The sequence below is a fragment of the Canis lupus genome, chromosome 15, assembly GCF_048164855.1.
Source record: "Canis lupus baileyi chromosome 15, mCanLup2.hap1, whole genome shotgun sequence".
NCBI classification, from domain to species: domain Eukaryota; kingdom Metazoa; phylum Chordata; class Mammalia; order Carnivora; family Canidae; genus Canis; species Canis lupus.
Genome location: NC_132852.1, coordinates 52900172 through 52912672, shown reverse-complemented (window position 1 = coordinate 52912672; position 12501 = coordinate 52900172). Strand labels below are relative to the sequence as shown.

At 37.7% G+C, this 12501-nt stretch overlaps 1 protein-coding gene across 2 annotated transcripts in view; it reads left to right on the top strand.

Moving 5' to 3' along the window:
* The window catches only part of KDM7A (lysine demethylase 7A), a 77282-nt gene that overhangs the window by 52025 nt on the left and 12756 nt on the right, over positions 1-12501 (top strand). For both annotated transcript variants that reach the window (XM_072777421.1, XM_072777423.1), the window contains exons 10-11: positions 3202-3293; positions 5464-5553. In XM_072777421.1, the coding sequence (XP_072633522.1) occupies positions 3202-3293; positions 5464-5553 (182 nt within the window). The remainder of the gene's footprint in view (positions 1-3201; positions 3294-5463; positions 5554-12501) is intronic.

Below are 12501 nucleotides of genomic sequence, written 5' to 3'. Positions count from 1 at the left end.
CCCAAATGTTTGCTTTACAAAATTGAGGGAATGTTTCATATCCTGAGAGCATCATGTGGTGTGTGTAACATTACTGTTAGGACTGTGCTGCTGGTCTGTCCAAGGCACCTGTGAGCACAGACCACCTGAATGTCAGGCTATGAGCCTGTTGAATAAAATGGTTTTGGTGGGAAAGGACATTCTTTTATTTAAACGTAGAACCTATCCTTTTTATGTGGAACTTCATTTTGATTTTTTTTTTAAGATTTTATTTATTCATGAGAGAGAGAGAGAGACAGAGACACAGAGAGAGAAGCAGGCTCCATGCAGGGATCCCAATGTGGGATTCCATCCCAGGACCTCAGGATCACGCCCTGAGCCGAAGGGAGCCACCCAGGCATTTTGATGTTTTTATCTTTGGTTTACTTCTCTCTGAGCAGTCAAGTTGGAGACTGTCACATCTACTTCTTTCCGCTCTTCCGCTTGTGCCCATGAGAATACAGTTTGTCTGGTTTGTGTTGTCTGACTTTCCTAGTCAGTTCATTTATTGTTTTAAGATTTATTTATTTATTTGACAGAGAAAGCACAAGCAGGGGGAGCAGCAGGCAGAGAAGGAGAGAGAGAAGCAGGCTACCCACTGAGCAGGGAGCCTAATGCGGGGCTCGACCCTGGGTCCCTGGGATCATGACCTGAGCTGAAGGCAGAGGCTTAACCGACTGAGCCACCCAGGCGCCCCCTAGTCAGTTTATATATATATATATATTCCTAGTCAGTTTATAAATAGTGCTACTATTATAATTAACTCTCAGAAGAACAGATATAAGCAGACTAAACAGTAAAGTCTGTTCTAAACATACAGGTTGTTTTTCCATTTAAAAGTTGCACAAGAAGGAAAGGTAAAATGAAAAATAATCAGTAACTTACTTTCCAGGGTAGCATGCATGGAATTAAATGATAAAACTCATTTGTGACTTTTTTCCTCAAACAAACAAACAAACAAAAAACAATAATCTCACTCTCTTTGGAGGGAAAGAAGAATAGGGCTCCATCCCACACCTTGCACCTTGTAGAGATCAGTGTCTTGATATGGTGCAGGTACATATATGTGATGGAGGAAGGGGCCCGTGGATGAAGAGGATTGGGTGCTTTCTCCGCAAGACCAGTCTCTCCAGATGTGCATTTTTATCATGAGTCTCTGACTCACTCAGTGTTTTCAGGTATCGGCGAGGCTGAGCCGCCTCATTCATCTTCAGTTAGTGTGCCTGGGTGTCTTGACTGCAGGAATCTCGCAGTGGACCACACCTAGAGTTGCCATACGTGATTTCCAGTAAAGTACTGGGCAGTAAGGTTTTCAGTCTCCTATCTAAGTAGAAGCCTAGAAAAAATAGGAACACTTACAAATACTTACAGAAACATTTATAAATGTCCTTGTGTTTTGGAAATAAAACCCAGTTACTGAACCCTCCATATAAGAGATTGGCAATTCAGTACTTGGAAAGTTCAGAGCCTTTTTCCATCTTTTCTCTCACTAACATACACCCACCCCTCAAGTGATGCTTTTTCCTAATGTCCAAGAGGGGTTCATCAATCAACTTTTTAGAACAAATTAAGAATTTATCTGAAAGATAAAATTCTTGCAGCCACAAACAAGTTGCTTAGTCTTAGAATAATGATTTAGCCCTTGTTTTAGGCCATTGAGAATTTAGAAATACTGAGGTCTAATTGAAAACATGACCCTATACATTAATGACTTAAAAAATATTACTGTAAAGAGGATATTGGTAGGTTATGTTTTAAAATATTTTTATTTCGTCAGCTGGATCAGTACAGGATAGGATACCTGGCAATACTAGGAGTCAATCCAGTCCCACTAAGACTAGGGCCAAATTGTACTAATTGCTATTATCCTAGGCATTCATCCTGGAAGCAGGGATGGTGGTCTTGTTATCCCATATTAGTTCTTTCATCCCTGATCTTTTTTTTTTTTTAAAGATTTATTTATTTATTCATAGAGACAGAGACAGAGACAGAGAGAGAGAGAGAGAGGCAGAGACACAGGCAGAGGGAGAAGCAGGCTCCATGCAGGGAACCCGACGTGGGACTCCATCCCGGGTCTCCAGGATCCTACCCTGGGCTGAAGGCGGCGCTAAACCCCTGAGCCACCAGGGCTGCCTCATCCCTGATCTTTTAAGTTTCCATTGTAGCCTGTTATTTACCAGCTCTCAGACTGTTACAAGGCTTATATGATGGGTTAAATGAGGATAGATTGTATGAAACTTAACTGTGTGTAGTGTCAGTAATAATAAAACAATGAACTAATTTTGGATCTAAGTAGGTAAATTAGCCATTGGACAGAAGTGAAACCTTTTGCTTTTGCTTCACCATGAATTTAGACTGTGTCTGATATATTTTGTGTGAGTTTCAGATGATTTAAAAAACCCCCAAAAAGGTGTGTGCGTTTACCTTTACAATCATGAAATATGTCTTGCCCATAGCTGACTGTATGGACCACACACTACATACATATACACAGTCCTAACAGTTTAAATATTAATTATCAGGGATCCCTGGGTGGCTGAGCGGTTTAGCGCCTGCCTTCGGCCCAGGGCTGTGATCCTGGGGTTCTGGGATTGAGTCCCACATTGGGCTCCCTACGTGGAGCCTACTTCTCCTTCTGCCTGTGTCTCTGCCTCTCTCTCTGTCTCTCTCTGTGTCTCTCATGAATAAATAAAATCTTAAAAAAATATTAATTATCAGGCTCACTTGAGTCACCTACGCTACTGGCTCAGCCTTGACGGTACCTTTGAAACATCCAGTTATTTTTTTCCCATTTCACCATCTTCCCTACCTTCTAGAGAGAACCACTATTCTGACTTTTGTGATAATCCTTTTCTTCAGTTTTATCACCTGTGTCATAAATGATAAAATAGTTTAATGGTTTCCATTTTTAGAGTTCATGTGAATACATCCATACCCACATTGTTCCATGGTTTATCTCTTGGCACTGTTTGTGAGCTTCCTTTTGCTTGGAATATTCATTACAACCACATTTCATGTCATTCCATTTCTTTTTCTTTTTTGCTTTTTATTTCACTTTTTTCCCTTCTCTGGGAATTTGAATGTTACACAGTTTGATAGTTGGTGGTCGCTCAGCACCTGAGGCTAACCCTGGTACCTGCAGAGAGCTTTAACTCCTTCCCCATTCTATTTCCATTCCCACAGAACTAAGAGAAGATGGTTTCCAGCCTCAAACTTACTTAGTACAGGGAGTGAAAGCACTGCATGCTGCTTTAAAGTTATGGATGAAGAAAGAAGTAAGTAGTTTTCTTTGGAGAAAATCATTGTTGTTTCTATGGCAAGATTGAAAGTAAGAGTCCTTATGCTGCTTTGGCAGCAGTGTGAGTGGCAGCAGTCGAGGGAATGGAAATCACGGTTTTGATAAAACCTGCAGTTTATTGTACAGTGTATACAAATGTGCTGGCTTATGTTTGTATTTATGAGAATAGAGTACCTAAGTATTTCTTTAATCTTTAATCTGGGAAAGAAAGTAACTCAAATATATTTAGCATATTGACTAAAAAATGAACATGTAGATACAGAATAATAATAAATAATTTTGAGCTCACATCTGCTTTCATTATCCCCCTTTTATATATAGAGAAGGTGAGGTTCAAAGAATTTTATGTAACTTGCCCAAGAATACTTGTAGATCTCGTACTAAAGTTAGGTCTCTGTGATTGCAAAACCCATACGTACTCTTATCCATCTGCTAGACTTTCATAAAAATGAAGGAAAAAGGAAGTCAAGGTTCAAGCAGGAGCTTTCATTTTCACTAAAATGTGCTCTGTTTGCTTTTGAATCCTACTGCCTCCAAGAGGTCATCCCAGATCTCCATTTGGAATCAGCATGTCCTTCCCTTATGCTTATGTAGCATATTTTTTTTGTGCCAGTGTACTTTAAAGTCTCTAAAGTAATATATTCCTAGCCCCTTCACTAGGTTTATGAGCTGTTGAAGACCAGGGACTTGATATGTTAATTTCTCTCTCGAACTTTACATGCTACTCTTTAATAAGTGATAAATACGTGAGCTGATGGAAACACATTTCCATGCTAATTTTTTGAATGGCCATTTGAAATAAAAATCCTGCTCTTTAGAGATATTGGAGACAGTTATTAATAGGTTACCCTCCCAATAATTTTTACTTTTTTACTTGTTTCACTTAATTATCATTGCTGTGTACTCACTAGAGCAAGGCAGGCACTGTGGAAGCATTCAGGAAAGTGAAAATCATGTTTTCCAGTGTCAGAGACATCACCTAGATGACAAGTAAAGGCGTAAACAGATTACAAAACTATGTAACAAGATAATAACAAAATATATGTTGCAAAAACTGTGTAATTTGCTACCTGCTGAAGGGTTTAGATAAGTTATGCTCAAACTTGTGTGTTGTCAGAATATTTTAAAAAATAAACTCCCTGGATCCTTCCTGAGAGATACTGGTTTAAAAGATTAGCGGTGGGATCTGAACCTGTTTTTAACACACTTTGTAGGTGATTTTGATGCATAGTAAAATCCATCAGTAATAAATAATGTTAATTCATGACATTTGAAGTGCTCTTTTAAAAGCATGATGTTTGCATTTATCTGTTAACCTTGTGCCATGATGAGAAGCAGCTCAGCATAGTGGTCAAGAGTGTGGATTCAGGAGTCCGATGTTTGGATTCAGATCTCAGCTATGCTACTAATAAACTAGTGAACCTTTGTGCTTTCATTCCCTCAACTATAAAATGAGAATAGTAGACATAGTGTTGTTGAAAGGATTAATAATATGTAAAGCAAAAGTAAAAACTAGTATATTGAATGAAAGTTGTTGAAAGGATTAATAATATGTAAAGCAAAAGTAAAAACTAGTATATTGAATGTGTCTAAAAATATTAAAATGTTCTTCAATACCAAAGTTAATATTTAGAAATAGATATAAGGAATAATGACAGTAGTTTGCAGTTGGATAGATATGGCAACTCACTGATGCCTCTGTCCTATGATAGGATCTTTTTCCCTAGTAAAGAAAAAAAGTTTACAAAAATTTACTCAAATTAGACCTCCCATAGGAAATAGGACCATTTTAGTGCCTGTATTCCCACTTACAAATCCTTATGTATGATGGATTAAATGTTGGACTTAATTAGTTACTTTACTAATTATAGTAGTAAGAATTACAGTAGGCTTTGAGGGATAGAGTACAGGGTTATTTCTCGGTATAAAGCAAAATTCACTGAGAGACAGTCCATTAAAGCTAAGAGGATTTTATAAGTTAATAAGGATCTCCTTAAAGAGTATTGTACCAACTACATGAACTCTGCGACCTGGCTTACTGTATTTTGTTATGTCTATAAAATCTAGAGAATCCAAAATTTGTTTAGTAGATTGTTTTTTACCTACTATAGTGTAAATAACTTTTATCTTTGCTAATCCAAATACAGCTTGTATCTGAACATGCCTTTGAGATCCCAGACAATGTCAGACCTGGACATCTTATTAAAGAACTTTCAAAAGTAATTCGAGCAATAGAGGTAAGAGTGGAAACTATCATCTGAATGTTTGGTTACTGTCTACTTCAAGAAGCAAATAAATCTGCCATCCCATTACATACATTTGAGAGCCCTTACTATGACTTAGCCCTTACTAAGATGATATAGAGTGAGCTGCGTCTTGGAAGGAGCCTTAGGTTTTCAAGCTTCCAAAGTACTATGGAGAAATTTAGAGTATTGTATCCTAATGAAGTAATAAGGAAGCAGTTACTAGTTACTTATTTCTTCAGCTTACTCCAAGAATAAGAAACACAGCATACACAAAATTGCAGATCCCATTTATTTCTGCTCTGCAGAGATGAATACCTGTTAAGTAATTAGAGGGGGAGAGAAAATGTGAGGTGGTGGGTGAGTAGAGCCAGGTGAAGGGTGTTTGGAAAGATGGAATGCTAAAAAAAATTAAAAGAGGGATGCTCTTAGTGGTGTGAGGCAAGGAGACCCCCTTGACTGAAGTAGTAGAACAACTTGGGTAATGCCCTTTGGGTTGGGTAAATGCCCTTTGACAAAATCGCATAAAATCTGAGATTTAGGTGTTTTAATTTATTAATTAGGAACTATTCTGGGTATTAAAGAAAGGATTTTAATTAAAGTAATTCTTCAGGAAGGTGCTTCTGTTAGTGTCTAGCTTGAACTGAAAGGAAATTAAGTGGAAGAGTGGAGGCTAACTGGTAGTTTCATAGTTTAGATAAGGGCTGTGTTTAGAGAATAGATAGAGGTGTACATCAAAGAAATAATGAAATGCTGTGTTTAATGTTCTTGGATAGAATATTTTATATAATCCTCAATGTGTTAAGATACGGTAGAAAAATAGTTCCTATTTTTTTTAATAGTTCCTAATTTTAAAGAGTGGTAGTAATTGCATAGAAGTAGATTTTTATTTATTTTTATTTTTCAAAAGATTGTATTTATTTATTCATGAGAGACACAGAGAGAGAGGGAGAGAGAGAGAGGCAGAGACACAGGCAGAGGGAGAAGCAGGTCCCATGCAGGGAGCCTGTTGTGGGACTTGATCCCGGGACTCCAAGATCACGCCCTGGGCCAAAGGCAGGCTCTAAACCGCTGAGCCACCCAGGGATCCCCCATATGAGTAGATTTTATTTTTAAATCAAAAGTCACAGATATAATCTTAAATATATGTTTAAATATATAAATCTCATATGTGATAACCAAAACTAAGAATATACTCAATAAGAAAGGTCTGGAACTATATGAAAAAAGCTATAAATCTTTACTAAGGGAAATGAAACAATAGTTAAATAAATGTCATTTCTGAAATATGTTAATTCCAAGTTAATATTTAAATTGAAAATGGTAAGATATACCTGTAAGAATAATTGAGCAAAAATAGCCAACAAAGTATTGTTGTTGTTTTTTTTAAATTGGAGGGTTGACAGTACAGAAGGCAGCAAAATGGCTGTAGAAAAATGTGCAAAGAAAATAAACAGGTATATCATTAAAGAAGAAGTAGAAATGCCAAACATATAAAAATATGAAAATGTTCTCAGTGTATGAAAAAGTATTCAGCCACATTCTGCCAGATGATTTCTGATTTCATATGATCCTTTATCTAATTGGCAGAGATAAAATTCTATATTCTTGTCCTGCTGATTAGCAGGTATATATTAGTTTGTGCTTTCTAAATGGCATATCCTTTAATTGGGCATTTTCCCATTAATAAAATAAGATTCTAATTAAATTTGGTAGATTGGGGGATCCCTGGGTGGCTCAGCGGTTTAGCACCTGCCTTTGGCCCAGGGCGTGGTCCTGGAGTCCCAGGATCGAGTCCCACGTCAGGCTCCCTGCATGGAACCTGCTTCTCCCTCTGTCTCTGTCTCTGTCTCTGTCTCTGTCTCTCTCTCTCTCAAATAAATAAATAAATAAATACAAATCTTTAAAAAAAATATTTGGTAGATTGACCATACCTGCTTACTGCTCTCACCTCTTGGAACTAAAATGATAGTAAAAGAATAAAAAAGATATTCCTGAAAACAGAATAACACAGATGAAGTCTAGCACAGTTTTGGAAGCTGGAAGGCAAATGTACAAATGGTCACCAACTTGGCATGCAGAGAGAGGCCCAGAGGTAGGTCTTTCTTATACAGGAGAACATACAAAAAGCTCAGGAATTAGGGATGCTAGGACCCTCTGAATATAAGAGGAGAGGTCGGATTGAGAACAGGATTGATAACAGTTCTGTTTAAGAAATGAATTGGTCTCCAAATCCCTATCTTAACACATGCAGAAAATTTGATGTTTAGGTGTTTGAGAGGTTGAACTTGAGATTGGACTTTGAGACACTGAACCCAGCTGAGAGACATCAAAACAAGTACCATACTGAAAACAAGAGGGTTAAGTGACAGTCTACATAGTGAATGATTCTTTTTCCACTTGACTCTCCAAACACTGGCACCTGGCCTATACCTCCCAGTATAGAAGATCTACTCATAGTGACTGTACCCTTCCGATGGAACAATGCAGGCAGCTTCCTACAGTGAAACCCACCAGTTGCAAAGCCCTATTCACACAGAGCTCCCCATTAGCTTTTTTCTTTTTACATTCAGTGAAATGCAGAGATCATAAAAGGACAATTTGAGTTTTGACAAAAACTGTGTAACCAATAGTGCAGTTGAGACCTATAAATCACTCTTGTCACCCAGAAAGTCTTTTCTCCCCCTTCTAATCAGCCTTACTACCGTGAGCTACCACCATTCAGACCTCAGTGGCTCTCATCATAGATTAGTTTGCCTGTTTTTGAATTTCAAATAAAGGCAGTCTTATAGTATATCCTATTTTTGTGTCTGGCTTCTTTGAACATAATGCTTTTGAGATTCATCCATGTTGTTGCATCTGCCAGTAGTTCTTTTTTGTTGTTGTTGTTGCTGAATGGTATTCCATTGAATGAATTACCATGATGTGTTTTCCATTCTTCGGTTGATGGATATTTGGGTCATATATACAGATGTGGCTGGTATGAATAAAACTGTTATAAACAGCCTATGTCTTGTGGTAAACATGGGGTTTCATTTTTAGGGGATAATAAGTACCTTTGGAATAGAGTTTTCAAGTCATATGGTAACTGAATTTCCACTCTGTAAGAATCTATTTTCCGAAGTGGTTGTGCCACCGTCAGCAGTACTTTGTAGGAATTGTAGTCGTCGTGTATTCTTGCTTGTGTTTGGTGTTTTCTGTCTTTTAATTTTTGCTTTTCTAGAGAGTATGAAATACTATTTCATTGTATTGTTAATTTGCTTTTTCCGGAAGACTAATGATGTTGAGCACCTTTTCTTGTGTGTGGCTATTTGTATATCTTTTCTTATGAGGTACCCGTTTGAAATTTTTGCCCGTTTAAGAAATTATGTTGTTTTTATTGATTTGTAGGAGTTCATTATGTATCTTGGACACAAGTTCTTTGTTGTTTGGTATGCACGCATGCATTCATATATGATGAATATAGTGAATATTTACTCAGTCTATGGCTTGCCTTTTCATTATCTTAATGGTGTCTTTTTATGAGCAGAAATATTTAATTTTGAAGAAGTCCAATTTGTAAATTAGTTTTCTTGCTTATAGTTAGTATTTTTTAGTGACCTCCCTAAGAAACCTTTGCCCACCCCAGGGGTTGAAGGTACTTTTTTTGTTTTGTTTCTTCCTGTAAACTTTTACATTTGGATAAATAGCTAATCTTGAATTTCTGTGTGTAGCATAAGGTAAATTTCAGGCATTATTTTCCTCCCATATGTTTATCTAGTACTACTGTATCTTGACACCATTTAGCTTTTTAATGCTTTTTCTTTTAAAATGCATGGAGAGTGCAGCCCGGATGGCTCAGCGGTTTAGCGCCATAGAGCCTGCTTCTCCCTCTGCCTGTGTGTCTGCCTCTCTCTCTCTCTGTGTCTCTATGAATAAATAAATAAAGTCTTTAAAAAATAAAAATAAAAATAAAATGTATGGAGAGGGCAGCCCAAGTGGCTCAGCGATTTAGTGCTGCCTTCGGCCCAGGGCATGATCCTCGGGACCTGGGATTGAGTCCCATGTCAGGTTCCCTGCATGGAGCCTGCTTCTCCCTCTGCCTGTGTCTCTGCCTCTCTCTCTCTCTCTCTCTCTCTCTCTCTCTCTCACTCTCATAAATAAATGAATAAATCTTTAAAAAAATAAAATGCATGGAAAGCCAAGAAGAATTTTGAAGACAAAGACCGAAAATAAAGAAGGAAAATATTTGAAGGAAATAAATAAGTTCTTTAGACTAAAACCCAAATATAATTGTTATCAAGAGAAAAGAGTACATAAATATTGCCTCCATGAAAAAAGAAAAGGCAGCTATAACAAAGGAACATTGAAAAAAGAAGGAAAAGGGGTTCTTAGAAATTAGAAGTATAATAGAAACAATATTTCGTAAAATCGTTGGAATATAAAATTGGGAAACTCTCCCATAAAGTTTAAAAAAAAAAAGACCAAGATAGGACAGAAAAATTCAAAGGTCATTTTACATAGTCACTATGAAAATAATAGGAGGTCCAGAAAGAGATAACATAGAAAACAAAGAGAAGATTATCAGAGGAATAAAGAAAATGTTTTAGAATTCAAGGGCACATCTTCCCAGATGGAGAACCCTATAGAATGCCGAGTACTGTGGGTGAGAAAAGACCTATGCCCAGGTACATAGTGGTTACATTTTAGAATACATGTAATAGAATATATCCTAAAAGGCATTATGCAAGCATGAGTGGTATACAGAGCATCAGGAATCAGAATAATACTAGATTTCTTAACAATGACATTGTAAACTAGAAGACACTAAAGCAAAGTCTTTAACATTCTGGGGGAAGAGGGTAGTAGGAGGGATATCAGCTTACAAAAGTTTATATTTAGCCACCTATAAATTAAATATGGTGAAATACAGATGTCGGGGGTGGGGGTGCCTGGGTGGTCCAGTTGGTTAAGAGGCTGCCTTCATGGGATCCCTGGGTGGCGCAGCGGTTTGGTGCCTGCCTTTGGCCCAGGGCGCGATCCTGGAGACCCGGGATCGAATCCCACGTCGGGCTCCCGGTGCATGGAGCCTGCTTCTCCCTCTGCCTGTGTCTCTGCCTCATTCTCTCTCTCTCTCTGTGACTATCACAAATAAATTAAAAAAAATAAATAAATAAAAATAAATAAATAAAAAAGAGGCTGCCTTCAGCTCAGGTCATGATCTCAGGGTCCTGGGATGGAGCCCCAAATTGGGCTCCCTGCTCAGTGGGAGTCTGCTTCTCCCTCTCCCACAGCCCTTCCCATCTGTTTGTGCTCCCTGTCTCAAGTAAATAAATAAAATCTTAAAATATGAAAGAGGCAACATCTCAAAAAATTTACTTCCCATGTACTCCTTCTCAAGAAACTCTTGGAGTGCTATTCCAAAAGAGAGGAAATGAACTAGAAAAAAAAGCTCTGAAATTCTTGCAACAAATCTGGATTACCCAGGTGGGCAGAGAGCAGTGAAGAAAACAAAGGCCCCGCCCTCATGGAGCTGAGAAGGAAGAGGCTAGCCATAAATATTTTAATGTGTCTGTAATTGACAAGTGCTATGAAGAACAATACAGAAGGAGGAAAAGATGGGGAGTGACAGCCAGAGATGGTGGTGGAGGTTGCATTTTTAAATGGTAGAGTGAAAGCAGGGCAAGAAAGGTTTTTGATGACCTGTGCAGGCCCAGAAAGAAAAGGGGTTCTTGGAAATTAGAAGTCCAGTCCAGGATAGAACAGGCGAATGAAGGGCTCCATATTTGTTGTTTATCTGAAATTCAGATTTAGCTGGGCATCTTGTACTTCAGCTGGCATTCCTGCCCCGAAGGGATGTCTCCAAAGAAAAGTATAAAATTGGTAGATTACCTAATGTGTTTGAATGTTTGCATTCTTCCAGTGGAGAATTTGGGATCAACTAGTGATAAATACATAGAAACAAAGCAGATAGAGAGTGAGTCAATTATAAATTTAAGGGAAAATCAAAGTATAAAAGACAGGAAATACAGTAATACATTACGTGGCACTGGATTATAAATAGTTTTTACTGAGTTCAATTTACTGAAGGACAGGAAGTATGTGTACACTTAGGAAAAGTGTGAAAAGATTGAGACTTCATCTTGCATAGTAGGAAATCAGTAACCTCTAAAGCTGAAAGGGTGCTTGGCAGGCTCAGTCAGTAGAGCATGAGACTCCTGATCTGAGGGTTGTGGGTTTGAACCCCACATTGGGTACAGACATTACTTAAAAAATAAAATCTTAAAAAATAAAATAAAACTGAAAACCAAGAAATAACAGTTAAAACATTTTATTAGAAATTTAGAGGCAAATAACTGAACAAATAACACCACCAACAAAAACAGCTACAAGAGTTGCAAGTGCTGTGAATATACCCAACGGGACTGAAAGTAGGGTTTTCACAGGTGTTCATAGCAGCAGCATTTACAGCAGCCAAAAGTGGAGGCAGCCTAATTGTCCATAATGGAGGAATGAGTGAACAAAAAGTAGTACACACATAATATATGTACAATGGAATATTATTCAGCCTGAAAAAAGGAAATTCTGACCTATACTACAACATGGATGAAACTTTAAGATACTGTGTTAAGTGAAATAAGCCAGTCACAAAGGTACAACTATTGTGTGGTTCCCCTTATATTAAGCTCCTAGAAGAGTTAAATGCATAGAGAAAGTAGAAGGTGGTTGCCAGGGGCTGGTGGTTAAGGAGGAATGGGAGTTACTGGGTAATGGGCACAGAGTTTAAGTTTAGGAAGATTACAGATTTCTAAAGGTGGATGGTGGTATGTGGTTGCACAATAGTGTGAAATGTCCTTAATGCCACTGTACTGTACACTTAAAAATGTTAAAATGGTAAGTTATGTACGTGCCATAAAATTATGTATATATCACAACAATAAAAAGAACCTTCAAGTAGTTGCT